General features: G+C 35.5%; 1 protein-coding gene across 3 annotated transcripts; it reads right to left on the bottom strand.

The window, feature by feature from the left end:
• Positions 1–230: 230 nt before the first annotated feature.
• LOC106661150 (DNA ligase 1-like) lies at positions 231–24644 on the bottom strand. Of its 3 annotated transcripts, none has more exons than XM_014384374.2 (9): positions 24538–24644; positions 14746–14876; positions 3284–3797; positions 3040–3224; positions 2563–2677; positions 2185–2498; positions 1828–2128; positions 958–1271; positions 231–720 (listed from the first exon to the last, which is right to left on the bottom strand). In XM_014384374.2, the coding sequence occupies exons 2-9, from the start codon at positions 14866–14868 to the stop codon at positions 457–459; spliced, it is 2130 nt and encodes a 709-aa protein (XP_014239860.1). In that variant the 5' UTR covers positions 14869–14876; positions 24538–24644; the 3' UTR covers positions 231–456. The 3 variants fall into 3 exon arrangements, with proteins under 3 accessions (XP_014239860.1, XP_024086011.1, XP_014239861.1); XM_024230243.1 differs by lacking the exon at positions 24538–24644 and adding an exon at positions 15666–15684; XM_014384375.2 differs by lacking the exons at positions 14746–14876; positions 24538–24644 and adding an exon at positions 10545–10772.
• Between the last annotated feature and the right edge of the window lie 3352 nt (positions 24645–27996).

Raw genomic sequence — 27996 nt, 5'->3', positions numbered from 1 at the left:
TTTAATAATTGATTTAATCTTTACTAATTTGTCGCATAAGTTATCTGATTCTAAAGGTAAGTTGTGTACAAAAATTACAAAAATATTTCAGTTTAAAATTGAATGGCAATGAACAACGTTTGTAACAAACAATATTAGTATATAAAACTGCTTTCCTCTGAGCAAATTTTGCTTGCATTCTTATTAAGCTAAATTATTAATTAAAAATAATATAACCATGTTAATTTATGTATAGATTGATTATATTTGCACAAGGTCGATGAAAAATGACTAATGTCTCCCTTGCTTATATTGACTAGACCGTACACCCTATCCATCATTAGACTATTTTACATTTGTGCATTTGAGCAGCAGTAACTAAAAATTAATTTATAGCAGTATCCCTGTACACCAAGCGAAGGATTACCCTTAATAGGGTTAAGCATAATTTATGGGAAGCAGATATTTCAGCAATTATTAACCTAACTCTGATAAAACGGCATTCAAATCTTCTTGAAGACCTAAAGACATTTCCTTTTGTCTATTCAAATCGTCTTGTCTTCGATCGATATTCGCTTTTAACAGATAATTTCCTTTTTTGGCTCTTTGTAGTAACATTTCATGGTTCTTTATCCTTCTGTTTAAGTTAGCGACTTTATCCTCCATTGCAGCATCTTCTGGCAAATCACCCTCACTTTCTGTTCTATCGTCTTCGTCTGACTCACTTTCAGTTTCCGTCTCCTGAAAATTATTACATTATAATTTTACATTCCTGAATTACACCTGCCATAAAATAGAAAGTCTTTATTGCTTGACTTGAAGTATAGTTGAATTATTCAAATTCTTAGTGTTAAACATTTGAAGTTTTATTTATTTATTTATTTTTCTATATTTCCAACTATTTCTTTCCAAGAGATAAAGCCTTGACAGTGACAATTATCGGTTTATGTTTTTTGAAGATGTTTATAAACATAATACCTCATCTTCATCGTCGTCATCGTCATCTTCCTCCTCTTCTTCTTTGTCTTCGTCGTCCTCCACATCTTTCATTAGAGAAGCCATTTTATCTACTTCTTTCTGCAGTAGTCTGTATTTTTTCCTTTCTTCTTTTAAAATAGACTGCAATTTGGACAAATTATTTTTCAAATTCTTTTTCTCCTTGATTGCTGCTATTCGTTTCTCCTTGAAAGTTTTCAGTTTGTTAACTAGGAGTTTAAGTTCACGCTGTTCTCGTAGAGCAGATTTTTCTGCTGCATTAGTGGTGTCGATTACTTCCTCGTCTTCGTATTCACCTAGATAAGATATAAATTTACTGTCTTCTATTTGAAAATAACATCGTGAAAAAGTGTTTTGCGCGGTAGGTGTTTTTACTTGATAAATTCTTAGAATTGCTTAAAAATTGTAATCAGTATATTTGAATAGTAAAATTGGTCTGCAGGTCGGTGAACATGTTGAACTGGCACTGGGTGTGTTTACACTATTTGACTATCCCATTGACTATCAACAGGTTTTGATGTTACTCGAGCAAAACCGAAACACAAGTATAGATGGACTCAGTGCCGGTTCAAGATATGATGCTTGGTAAGAAAAAAATTGTTTAAATTACTTTTTTGGTAAAAAGATGATTTTGCAAGACATGACAAGAGTTGAAATTGCTTTGGTATGATCAAAATTGCTTAAAATAATTATGTATATACACTTAAATTAATTTTAATAGTAGATTGTAAATTTAAAAAAAAAATACAAGAACATATTGAACATGTCATTGTTAGGACAAACAAATTTTTAAATAGGATTAAATTAAAGATCAATTTATAAATTTGTGAATGAAAAATTGTATTTATTTACCATCGGTTTCTGTTTCCGAGCCTTCAGATTCACTTTCATCGTTCGGTTGCGGAAACTTGTCTTGCTTGACAGTCGAAGCTGAATGTGCGAGCTTTTTCGACGATGGCTGTTTAACAAGAGGAGGTTTGTTATATGAACCCTTTGACTTAAGTTCCATTTCAAGTTGAGTATTCCTAAGCCAAGCGCTCTCCAATTTTGCGCGTGTGTAATCCAATTCTTCCGCTGTCTTATGGTACTTTTCTTCCATTTCTTTTGTAATCTTGGCCGATTCTGCTGCTTCTTGTTTTAATTGTGCGATGAGCTAAAATTAAGATAGTCAAGTATTTGTGATGAGTAAGCAAAAACAGAAATGTTTACAGTTTCATCGTCACTAGTTCGGACTGGTACGGTGGATTCCCCTTCGGCCTGGATTTTCCTGGCTAATTTTTCTTTCTCAAGTTCGACCTCAAGGTTCAACAGTCTTGCCATGAGCCTTTTATTTTCCCTTTCCAAAGCTTCTTTGTTCCTCAGTTCAAGAGCTAACATTTGTTTTGTCGACTGTAGATCATCTCGGACTTTATCAATATCATCCAATTCATCAGGTTCGGAAGCAACTGCAATTACATCAGCGACAGATGCTGACTTTTGAATTTGCTCTTCAATAGTCATTTGCCTTCTAAATTTTCTTAAGCCTGTCAATAGAAATAAAATATTTAGTCTTATTTTATTTTTAAATAAGACATATTCAGCACTAACCTTGTAATATCGGTTTACTTCTGTCATTTGTTTTGACTTTTTTCAAATGAACTCCGTGCTGAATTTCTTTGAGAAGTTGATTGTGTGCATTTTGTTTTTCTGAGTCATACACAAACTGGAAAAAAATTAAACCAACCATATTAAGAAAGTTTAAATATTTATGCTTGTAATGTTGTAATCTAAATTTTTAAAAAATTTAGCGATTTGCAAAAAAAAACAGGAAACTTGCTACATGAATTATAACGTCAAATAAATTTTCACACTGCAAAATAAGTTATATATTGAATATACATTTTTTAAAATAGTTAATAAAAACTTTTGGTGTTGAAAATTTCAGATTTAATGTACAGAATAAAAATTTAAAGTAAAATCAAAATTATGTTAATGTCTACTGTTATTGAAAGCTGGCAATACACTTTCTAGTACTAAGTACAAAATTATATATTGAATTTCTAAATAATTTAAAAATTAATTTACCTGTCCCTTAGCTTTTGCTTTTGGTAATACTGGTGCACTCCTGTCATTGCACTTCACTTTTTTCAGCTTAATTCCTGCTTCTACTTCCTTCATCATATCAGTCCAGTCAGGACGCCTTCTCGGTCTACTTTTGAGTGCTTCTATTTTTGCTGCTTTCTCAACCGTCATAGGCTTTTTTGTAAATTCTGATGAAATTTATAATATTTTAATTTGTTAAATTATTAACAATTGGTACTGTACTAACCTGGAGGTGCAGTTGGTGGTGGTGGTGGGGGAGCTGGCGGTAAGCACGGTGGTGGAGGAGGTGGTGGCATCATAGCTGTGGATGGTGGTGTAGCCATGACTGGTGGAGGTTTCGGCTCTTCTTTTCTAGGCTCTTCAATCCTTTTCTTCAATTTAACTTCACCGAATGGTTCCTTCTTTTGGGTTTCTTCTCTGTTTCGGGCCTGTTCCTGGTTTTTGTCTTGTTTTGGGGCAATGTCTTGAGATGGTTGTTTGCTCATCAATTCTGTACTAATCCTGACTTCTTTGGATGGTCCTTTGGGTGGTACAGTTGAAATTTGAGGTTTAATTTCCTTGTTAGGGCTTTTCCCCGTTTCTCCTCTCAACGTTTCAGGCCCTGGCTTAAAATTGTTGGGCATGGATTTGTTCGGTGGTGGACCCTGAGCTTCCTTTGATTCACCATCAAAACTGACTTTTATATTCCTGACGTCAGGTAATTTTGGCCGATTAGGTATGATCACAGACTTCACTGGTTCCTAACAGAAAAAATTATTGTACAACTGGTGTGAAAACCAAAAAAAACCGATGATGGTTGGGGAATGGTGCAGGATGACACTGATGTGAAAACCAAAAAAACCAATGATGGTTGGGGATTTTGGTGCAGGATGACACTGGTGTGAAAACAGAAAAAAACCAATGATGGTTGGGGAAATGGTGCAGGATGACACTGCTGTGAAAACAGAAAAAACGAATGATGATTGGGGAATTGGTGCAGGATGACACTCGTGTGAAAACCGAATAAACGAATGATGGTTGGGGAATTGGTGCAGGATGACACTGGCGTGAAAACCGAAAAAACCAATTATGGTCGGGGATTTTGGTGCAGGATGGCACTGCTGTGAAAACCGAAAAAACCAATGATGGTTGAGGATTTTGGTGCAGGATGAAGGCATTTAAGGAGGAGTTTCTCAAGGATTTTACCTAGGAACATTGATTTCTTCGTTTTCTCCAAACTTGAGAAGTACATTAAGGTCAATTTATAAACGCAAGTATGCTCCTTTTAAACGATTAAGTTCTTAAAATATAACAAGGAAATGCACAACTTCTTATACCGTTGAAAATAATCCTTTCATAAATTGGATATGTGCCTTTATTAAAAATAAATCGAAATATCCTTTGAAATACACCGTTCACCATGGATGTAGAATATTTTCTTGTGCCAAATATTAGTTTGCCAAGATTTCAAAAGGATTACGTGCTCGTTTATCACCAAATTTTGCATGCGAGCCGACAGAAATCACTTAAATTACTTAATTAAAAAAAGAACTGTGCGCACGGGAAGTTCGAAGATCTTTTTAGAAAATGAAGTGATAATAGAATCATATTTTTTAAAAGTAGAATCTACGTTCAATTTATAAATGAGGAAATTCCTAACTTCCTGGTAGTATGTGACAAAGTGTAGCGAAGTTAGGAAGTTCCTTTCGGTCGACCCAACTTGAATTCAATGCGACTGCAATGCAAACTCGGCTCGACCTAAACGTGAGGTCGATTTTTGTTCAGCCTTCTCATATCTTACCAGGAGGGTTCTCACCACATAAACGGCTTTTTAAAGGTGGTATAATGAGTAGTTCAAGTGATGAGGAGGACATCCTACTAATGAATTACAGATTATGCTGCGGAAAAAAAATTAAATGCACTTTTGTTATGTTAGCAGAAAAATCCAAATACTCAATAATCCGATACGATGCCGAGACCTGAATAAGATCAATGATAAAATTTGAGCAGTTTATGTACTTCACGACTACGTTATTAAAAAACAGACTCCATAAATGTGGGACCATATCACTGGTACTGCTTACGCTTATCCGAGTGATTTCACGCCACCACCCCGAGCAAAAATATGTGCTTAAACAACCGCAAATGCTTACAGAGAATATTTATAGCATTATTTTATGATTCCAATGGCATCAGGTGCCTTGGCTATGGAATTGCTGTTTTTAAACGGCTCAATTTTAAATTAAATTAAAATTTTTGTTGTTTGTCTGTTTTAAATTAAATTTAACTACTGTTTTTATTTTTTATTTTTATTTTTTTTAAGTGGCTACAACGTAATGTACCTAGCTAGTAAAGGCTTTATTATCTGAGTATATTATGTATACAGGGTGTATCAACTTCTCTAGTCCACCCATTTAATTCGGGAACGATTAACATTAGCAAGAAATAGTCTCATACAAACCCCAAGTTAATTTTGGATAGGAATTGCCTGGCGGTAACAGATTTAACATAACTTTCTCATCTAGCTTAATCTAGCATCTAGCTTAACTAGGAAATGACACTAACTTAGTTATTTTAAATGAGAAGCTCATGTTTTTATTGTACAATTCAATTCTAGAGCTTATTTTATGCCATTTTTACTAAACCCGCCGGAATACGCTTTAGAAGCATTCTTTTTATAAAGCCCCTCATATACAACTGAAATTAATTAATTGCACGACGAGAGGCGTTGCGCAGCTGTCACAGAAATTCAGTTTGTTATAAAATAACATAAAAATAATAAAATACTATAAATTAATTATCTTCACGTCCGTCCTCTACAACTTCTTCCTACTATGCATCATCACATTCAAATAATAGCCAATCATTCTCATATCCCCCAACCCCAGGACAGGTAACTACAATAAAGAACACCAGTACAATATTCTGTAGTATCTGACCTATTCTCTGACCCACAATTTTAATAAATATATAATATGGTATTACTTTATTAAAACGTTTCATTAGTGTTAATTTTTAGTTCAGTTGTGTTCTCTCCATGACAATCTTTCCAAGTGTTTGAGCAGCAATCGCTGTTTCAAACTTTAAACCCTCAAAAACAGATCTTTTCTTCAACCACTCTTTCATCCAGACTCTTTGCTTCCTTTTTCTTTTCTTAACACCAACGTCCGACGCAGTAGAAATTATTATAGCTAAACAGGCTGCGTTGCGTGACGCCATTACCATTAAAACAAGACAAAAGCAACTGGAATTTGCAAATAAAATGCGTATAGTGTATGGGACCTTGTTTGCACAACAGCCTGTTGTACAACGTACGTTTGCAATTTGATCGTAGGTGTAAGGGGGCTTAACAACAAGATGACCTTCCCCGTTTATTTCGAAAACGATCAGCTTTAGTAAAAAAATATACTACCCCAAGTTAATTTTGGCTAGGAATCGCGTGGTGGTAACAGATTTAACATAACATTCTCACCTAGCTGGGAAATGACACTAACTTTGTTATTTTAAATGAGACCCCATACTTTTATTATTATATTATTGTATAATTCAATTCTAGAGCTTATTTTATGCCATTTTTACCGAAAGGAAAATTTTGATAGGATCGACCATTTCTGAGTTTGTTCGTTTCAGGAATTCTTCGTTTGTGGTCTTTTCTATTATTTCTGGGTGGGTTTCTCTGCAAGCCGCAAGAATCCGTGGTTCCAATTCTTGGACAGTGAATACTGGAGATGGACTGTCGTATATTCGATTCTTCAATGCCCCCAAAAGAAAATAATCCAAGGGCGTCAAATCTGGCGACCTTGGAGGCCACGAAGTAGGACCTTGTGTGCCAATCCATCTCCCTGTATGGTTCATGTTCCGGTAAATTGGTAACGACGCGACTGTTATGAGCGGGGCAACCGACTTGCTGGAACTACATCCTTTGCCTGGTGTATAACGGAATTCTCTCCACGAGAACAGGGAGGGTATTTTTAGCATCAACAAAAGCAACAAGCATATCTCTCTTCTCGGCGCTTGTATCCATTTTTGTTGGAAAGGACACATGAAATGAATACTCAGGTATACATTATTGTGCGATAGAATCCAAAATATAATTTCTAGTGGATTAACTTTAAGAAAATAAAAACAAAAATTACAATAAGAGAGGTATTGATATTCGAAATTTAACAGACGTAACAGAACATCGAAATATTGATATTTTTAAATCAATATTTACAATTAGATAAGAATGCTAAAACAAAACGAAAGATAATACCATAACTAGGTCAAAACAAGTAAGAATATATTTTTTGGTTGCAAAAGAAAAAAACTCGGGCGTACCTCAGAAATGGTCAAAATTTTCATTTCAGTAAAAGTGGCATAAAATAGGCTCTAGAATCGAATTGTACAATAAAAATATGGGATTCTCATTTAAAATAACAAATCTATTATATTTCGTGGTCCGATTGACCAAATAACTTCTTTCAATTAATTAATCTTTTTATGTAAGGTTTTGGTTGAAATAAAAAAGCCAGTCACAAGCAGGATTCGAACCCACGGCCTTCGGCTAAATACGCCGCTGCTCTAACCACTTGAGCTAGCGTGACTTCGATTCACTCGGACACCAACTTCCCACCTCAAGTGGTAGAGCAGCGGCGTATTTAGCCGAAGGTCATGGGTTCGAATCCCGTTCGTGACACTGGCTTTTTGATTTCAACCAAAACCTTACATAAAAAGATTAATTAATTGAAAGAAGTTATTTGGTCAATCGGACCACGAAATATAATGGTTTTAATAAGTAAAACGAATTATATCTTCACTAAAGCTCTCCGTGGCCATTTCATTTGTCGCCGAGAATCGAATCCTGATTACACGACATTTGAAAAATGGAAAAAAGGAGGGAAAATTCGAAAGAGGTTGAGGTGGGAAGTTGGTGTCCGAGTGGATCGAAGTCACGATAGTTCAAGTGGTGGAAGAGCAGCGGCGTATTTAGCCGAAGGTCATGGGTTCGAATCCTGCTCGTGATACTGGCTTTTTTATTTCAACCAATACCTTACATAAAGATTAAAATAAGAAAGTTAGTGTCATTTCCTAGCTAGATGAGAAAGTTATGTTAAATTGTTACCACAACATGATTCCTAGCCAAAAATTAACTTGGGGTTAGTATAAGATTATTTTTTACTAAAGTTAATCGTTTAGTGGGTAGACTGTAAAAGTTGATACACCCTGTATATGTATGTAAATGTACGTATATTAAGTGTTATCTTTATTTCCTTTTTTGTTTTTTTGTACATTCAGAAGGTTCTAATATCATCATTAAACATACAGAAGGCTTAATAATTCGTACAACTCATAAAATCCTCATTCCACACCTTCGCAGATGTGTCCTTTCTGACGTCAGTAGGAGGGTGTAACTATACAATTCAGGATGCTTTTCTATCTCCTGTACAAATGTTATGTTCGACGGCTCCATGGGATACCAACCAGAAACCCGCAAGTCGTTCGAGTTTTGCAGTACACTGCAGGTGCACGAGTCGAATCCAAATTGCATAGCAAGCAAGTCTCCACTTAACTTCCATCGCCCTTAAATCCTTTTCAACAGCACTCTTCTGATTCTCGGCCTTCTCTTTCTTCTGGCTCTCCTCGTTTTAGGAGGTAATCCAGTACTTCTAAGCCAAAATGATGAAGCATGAACCCGTATTTTGCCTCAACATACACAGCTGTTCATAGATGTACTGATTTATATAAACTCAAATCGAAAATTAAATCGGATGAAAAAAGCGTTACTGATTACTGATTTATATCAACTCATATCTGGACGTGCATGTACAGAGTTGAGCCTACTTCTCGCAGTTCACCGGCAATTCCAGCTTTGTACTTTACAATGAACCGGAGGCCTCAAGAATCACCCACCCTGGGTGTTGGCAGTCAGTTAATTTGGTCTTATCCGTCCAACCCCCGAGGATGGGCTCAGGGTGCTGTCAACAGCTAAGTCATTTCAGCACCCAACGCATCCTAGAACCAAACCTATTCACTCTCATTCATTCCTAAACACATTCTCTCCTATTTACATACCATTCATTGTATTAGGGTGGTGTAGTACTCGATATTCCTCCATCACCCTCTACACTTATTATAAAACTACAATTATATAGGGTTTCAACTTATTAATGTCTCCCATGGTTTTTCAAAAACTAGTCAAGAAAAAAATTTTAACAGTTTTTTTTTTATCATGGTACTTTTAAACATAACAATACTTACAGGTTTTTTCAAGTCTTAAAAAGTAGAAAAGTATAACTTTTTATTTTCAAATGGTAGCCTCTATTTCCATGTACGGATTTATCAAGTTCAAATGTTCCTTTAAAAAAAAGTTAGTATGTCCAATTACTCATAGATAGTTTATGATAAGAAAAAAACACAACGTCAATTAGGCTGATTAGACTAACTACAGTTAATATGAAATGTAATGTCCGCGTACAAGTAATCTGAGGGCTTCTGGACAGAAAGGACAGTAAGACAAGGAGACGGATTAGCACCTCTACTATTCATTCTGATCCTAAAGAAAGATTCATGCGTCTAAACCAACTATTTAATTGATTTCTTCAGGTTATCGGTTATGCCGATTATAGTTAGATTCAAAGCCGTGGTAGAAGAAGCATTCTTCAGGAAGTAGCGGCAAGAAGATTTGGACTAGTAGTGAACCCCTTGAAAACCAAAAGGACTCTAGCCAAGGTATAAAGGAACAATTGGAATCGAAGAAACCTCTGCAAAACCTTTTGCAGTTATTAAGCAAATGAGAAGCAGGCACCTGACAAGAATGCCGAAATTTGAGGTTTTATAAAATTTTAAGGAATGTACTTGCCTATGGATACTTGGACAAGTTCCAAAGCAGACGAGAACCTCTTAATATGTGAAAGGAAAATTTGAGCTTGCGAAAGTCAGCTACCAAGTGCGGACAGGCAGAATTGGAAAAAGCTAGTAGTGATATAAGGTCAGTACAGGCACGTATGTTACTAGTAAGTTCCATGAGCTTCTTCGACGACATTCTTAAACTTGTTCAAAGGGCTACAGCATAGCTGATGATTTGATCTGAGTACGGGTGCTACTGGCCCTTGTGACGTCATGTCAGAGTGCAGGGAGCTAAAACTAGTCTAACTAGACCTTTTATCACTACTAATGGGCTGGCAATGAAGCAAGCATGAGGGATGATGAGATCCTAAAAAGATATCGAAATGAAAATTTACACGGTACTCGTTCAATAGGGGGTTCAAAGCTACACTGGCTGGACGGCATTAAGGAAGATGCCAAAAATTTGCTAAATGTGAGGAACTGGAGAGAATGGCTATAATGGATCGGGAGAACTGGAGTAAGCCAAGATCCACTAACTGTTGATGATGATGGGTCCAATTTTGAGCTAGTACTGCCATTCACGTTTGCTACATTTGTCATTATTATTCGCCATTAAAGACTTTTCGGGCGTGTTAGATTTAAAAAATGTCTTATATATAAAAAAAAGTATAGGATCTTGCCTTATCTAAAAAGCTTCTTTCATAAATAAAGAACTGATGTCGGAGGCCAAATCTTCACTTCTCTCGGACTTTTCCGAAAGTAAAATCGATCTTAACCGAATCACCGTTTAAATACGATCACCTGTCGTTTACGAATAATCACTGCACATCTCACGAGGTCATACTTCACCGGACTTAAAGCCTAATTCACCGTCATCTGCGGAAAACGGAAAAACTCACCGAAGTCCTCATCGGCCGAAAGGGAAAGCCGAACTGAGAAGTGATTTTGGTGTGAAACAGTCATAATAGCACATCAGTGGCGCAATGTTTATTTATAATTCTGGGTGTTTTTTGGGGCCTCCTTCGGCTGCCGTGCTGATGTGGATGAACCCGGGTAATAAACAAGATTGTCCGGCCGCCGTACCAGGCGGGGTATTTTTTTTACAGTCTATCTTTCGATTATAAAAAGAAAAACTTGTTAAAAGTTTTCTATTCTCGGAAGGATTTATAACACCCCGTCGAAACGAGGGCGATTTTTAGGGTCAAGGCACATGTGTACACATTGGCCTTGCATCCCTATTCAACACTCGACCGAGTTATACAATTTATTTTCATTTCGAGAGATTTTCTCACATTTTGCCAGTAAACCCTCAGAAAAAGACACGGAGAGTGGTTCATTTTGTAAAGGAAGAACGTTCAGATATATCGCCAGATCTATGATATGTATGCTGTGCTTCGTAATGAGGATCAGGTTAGTGTAATACGCTGACAGGCAAAAAATTCCACCCACTTGTAATATAACTTGATTTGTATATATTTTTATATATTAATCAAAGTTTCAGGTTTTTTAACGTTTAATAATTAAATCTGCCTAAAAAAGTTTAAAAAATGTATATTGCTTAGGACGGACAGATGAAATTTGTTTTAATTTTGTTTTAAATGTTTAATTAACGTTTCAATATCGCGTATTTCCTCCTCTTGTCTTAATTACATATCGAAGTCGCCTCGGCATACTTTCTACCAGTCTGGAAATGACTCTTTGCTGGAGGTTAGCCCATTCTTCACGAAGAGTCCTTTCAAGATCGTGGAGAGTATCAGGAAGTGATGGACGTGATCTTATTCACCTCTTGAGGTTATCGCATAAATATTTGATGGGGTTCAAATCTGAGGAACGGGTTGGCCAGGCTAAGACCCTGATGTTATGCTTTTGGAGGTACGTTTGTACTATGGGACCCACATATGGACGGGCATTATCGTGCATTAGAATAGGATTGTCGCTGATTTCATCGACGATGGGCAACGCATGATATTCCAAAATTTCATCCACATAGCGAGTGGTCGTCAAAGACCCTACACGAACAACAACCAACTCTGTCACATCATCACTGAGCTACATCGAAAAGGTTGGCTCTGGGAAAAATTACAGGCTTCGCACCTTTCATTTCGCCTTCTCCACACTGTCACGCCCATCTGGAGATCGTAGAGTAAATCTACACTCATCTGTAAAAAGTACAGCAGACCAATCTCCAAAGACCAATGGCTATGTTCTGGAGCAAAGGGGAACCGTGCAACTCTGTATGTTCTGGTCAATTCTGGTCCTCTTACGGGGCTAAAAGCTATCAGTCCATATTGATTTAATCTTCTTCAAGCAGTGCGTTAAGAAATTTGGACACCTCGAACTTCCTGGAGCTGATGAATCGCGTGAACAATAAGGTGCCGGTTTCGAAAAATTCTCAACGTCAAAAAACGGTCATCCCATGGTTCTGCTACTCTAGGGCTTCCAGAACCGGGCCTTTTATGATAGGACCGAATTTCCGGAAAACTTTTACCGGCATCTGGCAGAGTTTCGTAGGGAACTCCGATGGCAATAACCGCATGCCTGATAGAAGGTCATCAATAAGTGCCACACCACGCGCAACATCCTCAGCATTAAGTGGCCTTTTTAAGTTTAAAAATTGAAATTAAGAAAACAAAGATGAAAACTAAACAGTTATTGCTTCAGAATTCATATGAGACTGAATAAACATTTTAAATTTCGTAAAAAGTTAACATTGAAAAATCCTTTATTTTGTTTTGGATTAAGGTTTAAGTGCGTTTACCTCTAATTGATTAAACAGTGAGACAAATTAAGGGCAGAATTCTCTTTTATCGAGAAAATGAAAAACAAAATCAATTGGGTGGAATTTGTTGCCTGTCAGTGTAATTTGTAGAGGCATTTAATTAATTAATTAACGACTTTAATGATTTATTCCTTTTTTTATTATTTGTTTTATTCCTTTTACGCCATTTGTTCAGTTATAAAGAACCACTAGAGCACTCCTTCTGCCAACACTATCCAAGTTGAAAAAGCATTGGACATTTTCCAATACAATAAGACGTAGAATATTATTTATCAATTTTGTTTCATTTAAATCGGCAAAGTGGTCTAAATAAATTTTGCACAGTATGCGAGTTTCAAGTTACAAATTACCAATAATCAGAACTTGTGGTGAAACGTCTTGCACCACTTTTTGGTCACGTCGGATGTTCGCAATCTCAAATATTAAACAAACGGCAATACTCGACAACATGGTGAGTTTTTTCCGTCTAATTAACAATATTCTCTCACCAAATTAATCGTTTTAACTTCAAATTTACCTGTTTTAATTGCAAATTAACCCTTTCTTTAAAACATTAGAAACAACTTAGGAGATGGTCTGAAATGTAAGTAAAATTCCTATGTATTTGTGATATTTTTAAAATATATAGCCTTTTTCCGTCATATTAACACTTTTTAACTTCTAATTAACTTAATTTTACTTTCAAATTAGCCCATTCTTCAAAGAATTAAAAAAATTTAGGAGATGGTCTGAAATGTAAGTAAAATTCCTATGTATTTGTGATATTTTTAAAATATATAGCCTTTTTCCGTCATATTAACACTTTTTAACTTCTAATTAACTTAACTTTACTTTCAAATTAGCCCATTCTTCAAAGAATTAAAAAAATTTAGGAGAATGGTATGAAATATAAGATGGTAAAGTAAAATTACTATGTATTTGTGGTATTTTAAAAATAAACAGCTTTTTCCCGTCAAATAGCGCTTTTTAACTTTCAATTAACTTTTTTAATTTCAAAGGAACATTTTTTCCAATTTCATATACAGTGAAATATCTGTGTATTTAAGGAATTTTAAAAATATATAACTTTTTCCCGACAAAACACTTTTTAAAATCAAATTAACCATTTTTTAAATTTCGAAATAATTTTTAATTTTAATTTCTTTAAAGCATTGAAAAACGAATTAGAAGATGTTATGAAATGTAAACATGTAAAGTAAAATCGCTGTATATTTGAGAAATTTTTTATTTTAAAAAATATTAATAATTGGGCTCTTATATAAAATACCACATGAAGATTAATTAAAATTATAATTAAAACTGATGTAAAATTAGCTATTTATATATAAATATATATATAAATTTATAACGGTTTCATAAACAACCTGAAATATATAAATATATGTATCTCAAATTAAAAGAAGAATGTTGTATTTTTATTTTAGACTAATTTTCATATAGTTTTTAAGAGGTCAATTCAATGTTTTTATTAAAAACATCACAAATGAAAAGAAAGAATAATTTAATTTACATTTAATGTTTAACTTTAATTGTAATTAATTTTCATTATTTTCAAAGCCCAATTATTTTATATTCCTTTTTTCTAAATGCAGGACTTTTATTTTACGTGCTTACATTTCATATCATCTACTAGCGTTTTTTGGTGTTTTAAAAAAAGGACTCATTTTAAATTAAAAATGAGTAATTTTAAGTTAAAATTAGTTAATTTCTAATTAAAAAGGTCTAATTTCAAAACAGTTAATTTCAAATTAAAAAAGGTTAATTAAAAAAAACATTAATTTAAAATTGAAAATAGCTCATTTGAAATTAAAAATAGTTGATCTGAAGATAAGAACAGTTAATTTGACCTTAAAAATAATTAATTTCTAATTGAAAAGGGCTCATTTGAAATTTAAAAAAAGGTTAATTTGAAATTAAAAAGAGTTAATTTGACGAAAAAATCTAAACGATGAGCAATCTAAAAACAGTTGATATAAGCTTAACCCCTTTTTTATTATCTATTTTTTTATGCCGAACAGCAACGAATAAATTATACTTCTTTTATTGAACAAAGAACTAATAAAATTGAAAAGTACTAGATTTAAGGTACTTGTGAAAGAAACCTGTTGTTTTCCGACCCAAGCTGGTGGAGGAGCAGGAAGCGAAGGCGGCACGTCCTTCACCCAGGGTGGGCGGAATGTTGTCCTTTTCTCTCCGGTGTCCGCGTTTGGCCTTACTATCGGCATCTTTCCTTCTGAAACAAGAAAACATTTTTTTTTGGTTCTCTACGAGATAGGTATTAAAACACCACACAGTTGATTCCCCTATCAAATTACCTAAGGGGGCTGACATACCCTTTTGCAACCCCGTTTTTGAACACACCTTTACTCCTCAGCCTGATATAAACAATACACAACATGAACAGCTAGTAAGACAGAACCTTTACATCCCACGTCTTCCTTATCCCCCTTTTAAATCTTTCAAGCCATCTGAAGTAAAGTCCTATATGCACATTACAACTCCCATATACACGGAAACCTCCCGCAGAGGGCCATAGTTTTTTATCATTTCCACTTCAATCCAAGGAACCTCTCACTTTTCGCTACTTTGAAACTATTTCATAATCATACCTATCATATCTAAACCCCACAAACCTCCCAACCACATATCTTTCTACCAGTAATGTCCAGTGTTGATAGACTACTTTTAAAAAGCCCAATACCCATCCTACATTTACATGTGATTTTTAAAGCCAATTCAGTTACCGTCCTCGTCATTCCACGATACAGCAATATTTCAGGGTTATTGACATTATTTCCCTTCTCTAGAGAACAGAGAGTACCGCTCGGGTACATTCTTAGACATGTTGCAAGCTTTTGACACCCGGGAGTTCTCTTCAAAGTAAAACAGTTTCTACCCACTCCTTATTACCAAATCTTAAAATCCTAACCAACCGCTGATGGATCTCCAGTAGAAGCAATTCCCCGTCACGTGTTCATTCCCAAATGACACTGTCTCAAATTAACACAGGATCCATACTTACAATTCAATATAATCGTCAAGTTAGAAGTTACTTGGTGGAACTAGTACTATCCTTGCAACGTTTCATCTTCAATTGAATAAAAATAAAAGATTTGACAGGAAAAAGTAAGCCAGACGCCTATTTCCAGTCTTTAAAAGGGAAACTAAAAATAGTTCTTAAACGTATTAATGAACTCTCAGCCATTAACTGCGAAGCTGATGTGCAACGTGAATTTATTTTTATATACCCTCAGTGTAATACTTTATTTATAGTTCTGCCGTGGAAGTAAGATAAAATCGGTAAATAGGACCACACAGGCACGTTGGACATTTATTACTATCACTGTTTATTTTCTTAAAAACGTGCAGCTGATAAGTGACTTTTTTTCGAGGTTTGTCGTGTGTATTGAGGTTGAAAGCATATGGGAGCGGTAACGGTTGCTCTCAGGAATTCATGTGGTAGGACGTGATATTATATAGATAACATATAGAGGAAAGTGGGGATAAGAATATTTTTTCTTGTTGAATAGCGACAGTGGCCATGTCAGTCCTTTGTCTATGTAAAGTTCGAGATATTCATCGTGGTTCTTACTTGGGTGTCACCTGTGGGACTCCTGATCGGATGCGACTTAAGCGGACTAGATGCCCTTTAACTTACACATCAGTTGGTGCGTGTCAAAAGCTTGACCTATTTCCAGGACCCGTACTGCTTCAGCTCTAGGGAGGTAACATGTACTTCAGGACCGAACTGATGTTTGGAAATGATATTTGTTCCTGTTGTTATTTCTTTTTAGAACCTAACTAAGCCAAGCTGTTTTAGGACTTTTCCAAGGATTAGTAAGCTTGGTCTGTAGACGTCATGTGGAGATGAGTTTGCGAGATTGAGACATCATACTAACAGTAGGAAGCGTAAAAAGAATGGGGAAGCAGATGGTGCGTAGTACTCGTGCAGAGTAAGGTTAAGGTTAAAATGAATCTCTTTATACCATTACGCACCGCGACCAGTATTGACCCTTAGTTAAGCTGGCTTTTTATCAGATTTGAATCAAGGACTCATGTGTGTATCATCGAGGCTCAGGATAGGAATCTGCCTGCAGCCTTCACACGAATAGAGGGCATGATCTGCTGTTGATTCTTCTTTCTGGCATCTGAACCGGCTTGTTTCTGCTGCTCCGAGCCTGCGTAGTCTGCAGTCCTATTATTATTCTAGTCCGAACCTTCCCTAGGTTTAGCAGTTGTTGTTAGTTCCAATCCTTTGATGAACTTTTTGGCATCCTATTACCTGAGAGCTCTACAAGACCACGTAATCAGCACAAAACTCGTCCGAAACTGCCTAAATGCCCTTAAAAACTAGGATCAACAGAACGTAACGATAAAGTCCCAAGTAGTGAGGGAATCTCAGGGACAAGGCTGATGATGATGAAGAGAGAATGGGGGTTTTATGTTCCCCGAGCATTCTTCTGGCTTATTGTACTTTTCCTAATTCCTTAGTTCACTGCAATCGACTCGATCCTTCTCTTAAGACGTATAAGGTCAGGCAATGTCTCTATTGAGCGGTTGCTTCGCATTGGAAGAGGCTGTTTCTTCCTCATCATTGCATAATCAGCCAATGGTGACGTAGTCCTACCATTCTTTTGGGTGAAGCTCTGTCTAACTGTACCAATGATATTGGTCAGGGTCGTTTTATCATACGTTTGCTGTGTCTGGCACCTCTACAGTTTGTTCACTTTTCCTTTTGTCTTTTGTCCATTCTGAGATGGAGGATTCTGTATGTATTTTTGTCATCCCAAGTATAGGGTCAGGGTCTTGCAGACCTTCTCTGGCCTGCTCTTTCATTTCCCAAAATTTCTTTGCGTCCTGGCACCCAAGACATCAGGTTGCGTTTCCCCAGATTTTCGATGCATTCAATGACTATTTTTGAATCTTGATCTTTTACATGCAAAAGCTTTAATAGCTTCTTGGTTGTAGGTAATTATGAGGATTTGTTGTCAGTGTAATCTCTTTTAACATTTTCTAAAGCACATGCATTGCAGCATGCAACGAGACGGAAGACTTGCTAAAAAAAAATGAGCCTCGAAACAAACGGGCCCAAATTCATTTTCTACAATAAACTATAGCATTAAAAATTTGAATTTTTTGTAGCAAAAGAACACATCCTGGGAGCTAAACCAGCAAGAGGCAAACAAAAGGAGATAGAAAGAGAAAATCCTACTCAACAGAAAGGAATTAAAACTATCAAACACATGCTCCAGTAAACTACTTAAATAAAATGGGTCCTATGTTGATTATGTCTAAAAAAAGCGACTATAGGACATATCCTACTGTTAATACTGCTAGCTACGCACTAATAACTAGGAAAAAGGCTATGGTACCTAGGAAAGACATTTTTGAGTAATGGTACCAATGAAATCATACCCCTGAGAAGAATTCTGTACTTCACAAAAGAAAATAAGGAAATCCATCCAGAAAAAACCTATTATCTTTCTGGGAAGTTGAAAGAAGGATTTTCAAAATGATGAAGTTGTATCCAGGACTTTTAATTTTTAGTAGACTGTGAATGATCTGCTTGGCTTTGGATTGAATACTCTAGGGAGAAGGTAAGAGAGGTGATGGCACCTCGCGTTTGTCAGTTATGTGTTCTGTATGTTGTTGGTTTTGTATGTCATTATGCGGAGTCAGAACTGTCGAGAAATGCAGTGCCAGATATTGGGTCTTTTCATTAGATTTGACGCAGGAGGAAGAAGTTTTCAGTTATTATTTGTGTGGAGTGTAGGTCGTTAAAGCAATTTTGTAGTTCATTAGTTACCGTCTAGTTAATTGGTTAAAACCACCGTGGTATTTGCTGACATGGCAACGGACTCACTTTGGTCATAAACCTGGTTCACAAAACGAAAATAAATCCTTGATAGAAATCTTTGTGTCGTAAAACAATAAATTTTAGCCCTTCTCGGTTTCTGTTTACCCAGCACATCCTTCCGACCATCTGTCTATTTCAGTATGTTTGTTCCCATTGCAAGTTTACCTCTTTCGTCCGTTTATCCGACTGAATTCTTTCAGCTGTAGCCAGTTCGTTTAAAAATAAGGAAACAGACAAGCGTAAATCTTCCCTGGAGAAATACATCAGAACGTAATAAAAGTGCGCAAGTCTTCCTTTTAGTTAAAAAATAGTTTCATCATAATTTTATCAATCATTTAGATGGGTCAACAGGTTCTTGCTTTTGGTAATAAAGCACAAGATGTTACAAATATGAACTAAAAATTGAAAAAAGAAAGACAGAATAAAACTTAAAATAAGAAAATGAATCTGCATTTTCTGCAGCTACCCACTCACGCTGATAAATACAATTTCAATATATACAATATGAGATATCTTTTTCTAGATCTCCAAAAAATGGGAACAACTCAAGCACATCATATCGGGTGGCATTCCTACACGCTCTTTATATAGACGCAAGGAATGATATACCACAATAAGTGGGGTCACATCAAACAAACCTTTACACATACTGCATAACTAATCTAATTGACGGTCGATTGGCTACAGAATATTCCACCATCGTACCTAACACACTATGCTCACGCTAATAAATGCAATCCAAATAAACACAAAATTAACACAAAATGGACTATCTATCAAGTATATACAATAAAACAGTCTTGTTACCTATGAAGATCGGAAAGGGGACCCAAATACTCGCTGTCGTGTTCAAGCAAAACTATCAGGCCGGTTGGCATTCCTACACGCTCTCTATATGGAGCGAAGAAATGACATCCTTCAATTAGGTGGGTCACCTCGAGCAACATTTCTCTGCATGCTTTGGCCCAAAAGTGTCCGTACGTCAACTTCCCATGGCCTATCCTTAATCGGGTGAGGATGTCCCTTTTTTTATTAATCAGAGCTTCCATGGGCCACCTATCGACAGTGCAGATTTTTATCGTTTAAGTATTTATGATGGACGGCACTACAGTTGAATTTATCAACCTGAAGACTGCTGAAGCCGAAACGCGTCAGGCACAACAACACATCGAAGATAGATAGACGAGGTAACGACCGAATTATAGGTTCCTCACTGCACAGACTACAATTCTCATTAAACTTATTCTCTCACAATTATCATATCAGATGGTATTCTTACACGCTCTCTATTTGGAGCCAAGGAAGGATAACCTTTGATAAAATGGGATATATCGGCCAACCTTTCTCTACTTTGTCGTTAACGATCCTCGCTGTGTTGGTTTGCCAGTCCCGTTCACCTTCAGTGTAGGTGGCTGTGTCGTGTTTGTTAAGTCACTTTTCTAAGATCGTGTTGGGTTAGGCCCGTGTGTTGGCGTTATCTTTGTTTGCGGTGCCTTTGATGGATTCACCCTGGGTTTTTATCGTTAAGGTCATTGGATCGCTGGTCCTTCGTTTTAATTTTCCAACACTGAAGGTGATTAGAAGCTTTTCTTTCAAAAATCGCAACAGGGGACCCAAAACTCCCTCAAGTACACTAATATTTGGTGGAATTCCTACACGCACTCTACTGAGCCAAGGAATTACTTCAATTTATTAGTATACATCGACCAACCTCTACATGCGTGCGATTTGGCCATAAAAGTGAGTATCCACATGTCAACCTCGCATGGCCTCATCTACGATACAGATCTTCCGAGGGCCATTCATCGACCAAGTTCTTGAAAGATAGTAGCTTTTCTTCTGGTCCGATCCTCTGACCATTCGACCATACTTTTGCATATTGGATAAAGGTCCTTTCCGCAATTTGATCTAATAACCAGCAAAATGAGATAGAAAAGTTTTAACTATAACCTGCTAAGACCTCTAGCCTTAATAGATGTCATTATTAACGAAAAAACATACCATTACCAAACGATAAATTCTAACAGTAATTAGAGTCGTAAACAATATTAGGCGTAGAGCTAATGTAGCGTAAAATGTGTAGTCTTGTAGATAAAGAGTGCCAAGGACGAACGTTATTTTTAAATCATCATACCATAAGTAAACCAAGGCAGATTTTTAATAAGTGGACGGATCAGGACGGACAAAAGTGACGATGCAAAGTAGACAAGTAAGAAAAATCTGAAACTTTGGTTCAATCCGCGGCCCCGTTCATATTTTCATCGAATCGCCTTATAACTGGGATAAGGACGTCTAAATATAAATTTTTACACAATTCCAAATGTCGACATCTACTTTTTAGTGGCGAATAATAATGCTTGGTTAAATATGTTTTCTCAAGAATACAAAGATGGTCCTAGTGAAAGCTTTCCATCTTCAATTTTATTTACTTTATTTTTTTTTAGTTTTAAATTATCCTTGCAAATTAGAAAAATTAGAAAGGAAGAACTGGTACAAGTACTCGCACTTGATTGATACCATTTACATGCTAGTATTATGGATTAGTAGATAATTGTGATGAAAAAATTACACTCCATGCTGTAAACCTTAGCTTAGAATATCCTATAGGTGCGTTTTACAAAAAAAAAATATATATATATATAAATTTATGGGTTCAAGTCCTTTGGTTTGAGTCTGTGATCGTCATTGCATATTGCTTTGATGTATTCACCTTGCAATTTTCATCCTACGAACAATCAGTATCTGCTTACGCCCTATCGGTTTGCTGCCATTACGTGGCACAATTCTTGTAAAACTCCTAAAACTCCTACAACCTTCTTTCAAAGTTCCTGTATCATTCCATCGCTCGCAGAGGCTAGGCAAGTCTTCGATCTTGTGACAACCGGCTTTTCTCTGGCAACACAAGCGCATCCTCCTTCATCTACTATGCTGAAGCGGGTGGCCAAGGTGTCATCCTTCCCAAAGCCCTTACAAACCTCCAGGAATATTTGTACTGTTTGGAGGTTCAAGAAACGGAGGATCAGACACATCGCAATCAAATCCCAGCAAATAGCCTCCACTCTACGTTGGCATTCCTAGCGAGGAACATCCTTCTCCTCTATCAAGCTGAAGAGAATGTTGCCTTGTCCCATTCTTAGTGTACACTTCAGACATTCCTATCAATCCTAATAAACTCACATATGCAGACGATATCGCTACCCTTTTAGCAAACCCAGAACCAATGGCCTTCAAAAACCTACTATCAGTCCTGTTTGGAAGAACGGTTCATGAAATGGAGGATCAGACACGACAAAGCAAATTCCAGGAAATAACTTACACATCTCCTCCATTCTACAATTCTGTTCCTCTCTCATCAATCAATGCCGTCCTCTAACTGGAACTTTACATCGACAAAGACTTAAACTCAACACTCGACTGAAAATACTACTCGACAGGTCGAAACTCTCTGTAAAAGACAAACACATCATTACTGCAACCAATATGGACGGAATTAAAGTGTGAGGTTCAACCAAACGTTCCAACTACCAAAGAATCCAGTCGCTCCAGTCCAAAATCCTCCGAACCGTTGTCCGAGCTCCCTACTTCCTATCCAACCTTACCATCAAGCCTTCCAAATTTCAATTTTCCTCGAAACTGCAAGAAGTTGATACAGACGACTGCATAAAAGCCCTGGACCCTCATCCCAACCTCCAAGTCGAAAACCTTTCATACCAAACCCTTCCCGATATTCCAAAATCATTCGAATTATTGCACAAAATTCATACTGCGTATACAATTTAACTACTCACCGAGACCTTCAGATTTGTTCTCAAAACCGCCAGAAATCACATGCCTCCGTAAACTTCTGGACCATCATCCCAACCTCCAAGTCGAACACCTTTAATACCAAACCCTTCCCGATATTCCAATCCTTTGAACCATTGCACAAACTTTATACTTCCTATTCAACTTAACGACTCACCGAGACCTTCAGATTTGTTCTCAAAACCGCCAGAAATCACATGCCTCCGTAAATTCCTGGTCCCTCATCCCAACCTCCAAGTCGGACACCTTTCATTTCAAGCCCTTTCTGGCCATCATCCTCTAAGACACCAAAAGCACCTAAGACTCTGCTGACATTGTTAAAAAGAAAGAAGTTGGTAGAATGTGCGACATACATTCCAACCCTAATTTCTTTGTGATAAAAATCATTTAACACGACAATTTTGGGGGGGTTTTCTGAAGGCCTAAACAGAAAATAAGTCTTTAATACAAGAATAAATTTTATGGTATAAATTGGTAATTTTCAATAATTACGAAGCCCTAAGAAGACTACGGGTTGAATCTAGACGACAGACTATTTACGTAAATGCTAAACAGGACAGAGCCCAATATAGATCCTTGTAAGACCACCCCGCAATTTTAATAGACTTACTCTTACGATCATCATTATTGCCAACAAAATGACAAAGTTTCTTTTGTCCTAATGCAAACCAAATGAGTATTTTAATATAATCGAACGATGTCATCATATCAAAAGTAAATTTCACTTGAACCAAAGAGGACTCGACAAACCATTCAGTAATTTAATTATCAGTTATATTTTTGACATTCAAACCTTAAGATTAAATTTGAAAACAAAAATGTTAACGACAATACGTGATGTACGACGAGTACTTGCAGTCGTAACCCATTTATTTTACATCTGGGAGGGTGAATTTTTGGCAAACATATTCGACATTCGGACCAAGGTTTGGGTTAGTCAGAGACTAAAATCCGGATGACAGCCAAATTTAATATTCACAAATCCCCAAAGATTTGGATCATTCGTGTATAAATGACCAGGTAAAAAGGTGGGGATTATTTTCCAAAACGATAAGACGTTTTAAATTTTTGATTCTTGTCAATTCAGGAGGATCCAAAAATATATAAAAGTAATCTAAATCCGATTAGGTTCAAAGCGTGCGTTTCACAAAAAAACTTCATAATTTTAGACAGCAGCAAATCTAAAACAAGACATTTGCGTAATTGTAAAAATATCACGTTGCACATGTGTTCCAAGATATCGTATAGATCTTCCTTCCAGCCAAAATTAACGTCGCAAATTTAAGGAAATGGGAAAAATCGGGATGACGTCTTTTCACAAAGATAGAGTAGTCGCACGTGTCAAAATTTGGACTTCATCACAAAATAAATCGATTAAGAAAAAAACATGCTTGAAAGAGGAAACTTTTTCAAAAACATTTTATAGTAAACTATAATAAAACAAAGACATCTTAATAATTATTGCTTCAACATAAGAAAAAATTTATTTTTCTACTTCTTTTTCTAGTTTATTAATATTTTAATTATGTTTTTAAAAAATCGTGTTCATTAATATAAAGGCAGAAAAAGATAAACTTTTCTACTTGGCCAAATTTTTTTCGAGGGTACGTTTTAATCAACCATTGATCATCTCTAAGTCAAATAAACTAAAAATAGGAGAAACTTTGAAAAACTCAAAAAGTGAAAATTAAATTTTTTTAATAATATATATTATTTTTATGATATATCAAACTGTATAGCTATTCCAAGAAAATTCAGTTCTACGTCACACAAGAATACCTGAGAAGCAAAAAATTCATAAAGCTTACAAAATCTTCTAATTCCTTGTCAAATTTGAGTAATAAAAAATGGGAAAAAAATCTGTGAACTTTAGAAAATGCCTAACATATCTTGAAAACCCTTCCCTGGCCAAAATTGTCTATCATAAAGACAATACGCATATTTTAACTTTTCCATAACTTATTTGCAGACAATTGAAATCCTATTTAATTATTTATTTATCATTTAATTGAAATTTTCGACCGACTTTTGAAACCTTGTCAGATATTAGTGACAAAACACTCTAAACACTGATCAATCAAAAGCTAAATCTCACGCGATTAGTTGTAATTGATAGCTCTTGAATTAAATCATTCACATATTTCAATTTTTGTAAAAAACAAATCATTTTTACACTTCCAAGACAATATATCCCCTCTTTCTTAAGAAAATTTTTTTTTTCAAATATATTTACCTATTTAAATAATTAAACAAAATAAAGTTTACTCCATTGAAGAGACCTGTTGTAAAGAATTTTAGATTCACTTCGTTCCACAGCGACGTTTGGGGCAAACTAAAATATCTGGCTTCTCCCACTACACCCACGCCATTTCAGTTTAATATAAACTCATTTTATAAATAGATACATTAAGACGAAACTTTTTTTTAAAACAATGTTACGAAATGAGTTAATAGTCAGATGACACGCTAGGTTCCAATTAATCATCAGACCCGATGTCACGACAGACATCTTTGATTTTTCTTCTCTTCCAACAGTTGAACTTGTATAAGTTTTTACAGGAAATTTTGAATTAGAGTTACCTTTAGGAACAAACCTGTATAAGGGCTACCATCACAAAGTGAAAATTTCAGCATCAAGTTGAAGGCGAATCATATTCATACATAAATACTGAAGTTGATACATTAAAAATGGAAGAAAATCTATAGGTACGAATCAAAGTATTTTGCAAAAGAAAAGAAAAACTATATATAACTATATAAAAAAAAGAACTATAACAAAATCAAATCAAAAAATGTTATTTAGAGGCAAAAAATTGCATAAAAGCATCATATTTCATTATCGGTTAAAATACATGAATATATATCTGTGTTATGACAAATTATCTCTACATAAGAGCAATGCAAACCGATCTCTTCGAATCGAGGTAAAGTGCATAATTACACTTTCTCTCAGACACATGTAGACAATATTCTTAGAAACTATGAATACAGCATTAAAACTGCATTTTCTCCCTCTCCTGACTAATCTTGCTTCAATGAGATATCTAATAATTGTTATTCACCTCTTTTTATACATGTAGTAGAACTCTTGTATCCAACTTTAAATAAAGTTCTTAGTATCTCCAAGTTTAAATAAAAGTTCTTTTCAAAAACAATTTTGTTGATTTGCCTGAGGAGTTTTTATAAATTAGTGATTTGAATGATTCATGATTCAAAACTCTGAGCCATCAGCTTGGTTATAAAGTAATTCGGGTTCACTGAGGAAGGGAGACAAGGAGTAGAAACAATAGTGGACCTAGTATTCTCCCTTGTAGCACTCCCACATTATTGTTCCTCACGGAAAGTGACCACACCATTGCTGACTGATTGATATTCAAACTTTCAAAGTTGACTTCTTATGTAAGCTGTGATAATCCCCTACTCTGGTTTTGCAAGCAGGATATAACTAACATCCAGGAACTGTAATTACATCGAGCTGTTTAAACTTTGAGGAACAGCTATTTTTATATCTCAGTCCAAGAATCACTCTCAAACCTCTCTTTTGAAGCTAAAAAACATGCAGGCTCATATCACCGCTCAGAGTTCAATGCCATATTTATCATGTCATAACATAACAGAGTATAAGCTGTTAGCAGTTGAGCCTGGTGTACAACTGGTTTCAATCTCAGTCCAAAACACACAGGGAAGATATGACAGTCAAAACAAAGGCTAGAGTAAAATCCAATTGCCCAATGGAAAAATTAACAGGGATACCAATGCTACAAATTCTTGTCCTACTGAAAATGACACATGATGAGTTAGAACAACTCAAGTCAACCTTGCCCCAAATATTTCAGCAGTTAAGCAGCAACATGATGAAACAAGTCAATGTATATAGTAAAAAAAAGATAGGACCTAGTACAGACCACTGAGATACTACATCTATCCTTACAGACTTCACTTTGTCAAATAAGAAATTCTATTTTTACCAATATTATTGTTTCTTTTTTTTTACTGTAAGAATGAGTTTATAAAATATTTTATCACTTTTAAAATATACACATATTAAAGACATAACTAAACATTGTATATTCAATTGCTGAAAAATAAAACCGTATTCGCTCTCCACTTCATAACAAGGCTATTATTTGAATTCAATTATCACTCGCATCAATATGTAATGTAATATTTGCATATAATCGGAATATCATTCGCCAAACTGCACATGTTCGGCTTCTTTCCAGGTCAAGGTCAAGGATGTGGATAGATAGATAAACCATTTGACTAATAAATTAAAAATGTACAGCCGAATATATTTTCTACAGCTCAGCCATTTCATTTTGGCTCGTCAGATGCATTTCGACCTTTTGCCATATTCAAAGGATGGAAATGATCAGAAATGACTCTGTTGAAATCGAGAGGAAATATCTCAACTCTCAAATTAACTTTTTATTTAAATTAACTTTGCTTTCTGTTAAATTATCTCAGGTTTCAATATTTTTGAAGTTACCTTTGGTTGGACAAACTCCATAAAATATTGATACATGATATAATTGAAATTTCAACGTCAGTACCCAAGCATCATCAACTATGATTAATTACATGGAAAATTGGTTAAACACAATTTAACGGTGTTGGTTAAGTCCACAAACACATGAACTAGCAAAGAGTGCGCACGTATTTTGTACATTTATGTATTTTGATGTTGCTAAAACACCCCTTACCAGGGCAGCAAAGGCAGCTTGTAAAATATGTTCTATGTTGGGTGATGAAACAATATGTGAGCCTACTATGCACTATAAAACTGCCACATGGTCAGGCCATCACCGTTTAAATCAACTCAAGCCAACTACAATGAATATCTCTTGCCCTGACCCATAAACAACTTGCTCCCTTGAACAGAAAAGGTGCGATTTTTCACCAGGACAATGTGGGACCTCATACAGTCAGAATGACAGAGATAATGAAGCTCGGTTGGCAAGTCCTACCACACCCTCCATGCTATTCAGACCAGCACCTTCTGACATTCATCTTTTCTTAGCAATCATATGGGCAATGAGGCGTTCAATAATCGCCAACAGGTTGAAAACAAGCAAAATTCATTTTTAAGTCCCTGGACTCAACAGAAAGGCATAACTGGGGGGCTAGTAACATATTAGAAGGTTGTAGGTGCCGATGGATATTATTTCCCCAAATAAAGAATTTCAAGTTTAAACTCTTTTAACCTGCACGAACTTTACTGGTTGCCTGGTAACTAGTCAAAATCTATAAGGCTTGTTTAGAGACTATAAAATAGGCATATAACAAATAATGGGCATCAGGATTTACAAAAAAAGAAAACACTTTTTATGTTATAAATGTTTAAAATAATTTAAAACTATTGTAAAAATGAAAACAAACTGGTTAAAAATAAAGACACTAAAAATTTATAAACATTTTTATTTATTAACTTCTTTGTTTACTATCACAACTTTGACAATTTTAAGTAGAAAATTAACGTGCAAAAATCACCTGTGACTATCACAGTGGAAATGTTTCATTGAACTAAGTGAAAAATGGAACTTTGAACAAGATTCTTTAGTTTAATTTAACATGACGTATAATAACGAAAAAACCTATACTAAGAAATAATTAGGGAACAAAAACCAAAATGCATAATAATATCCCTAAAATTAAATAATACTAATTTCAAAATTCAATTGAATCTTGTTTC

Source organism: Cimex lectularius, unplaced genomic scaffold (genome assembly GCF_000648675.2).
Source record: "Cimex lectularius strain Harlan isolate CLEC.00 unplaced genomic scaffold, Clec_2.1 scaffold60, whole genome shotgun sequence".
NCBI lineage: Eukaryota > Metazoa > Arthropoda > Insecta > Hemiptera > Cimicidae > Cimex > Cimex lectularius.
This window is presented reverse-complemented; position numbering and strand designations above follow the sequence as displayed.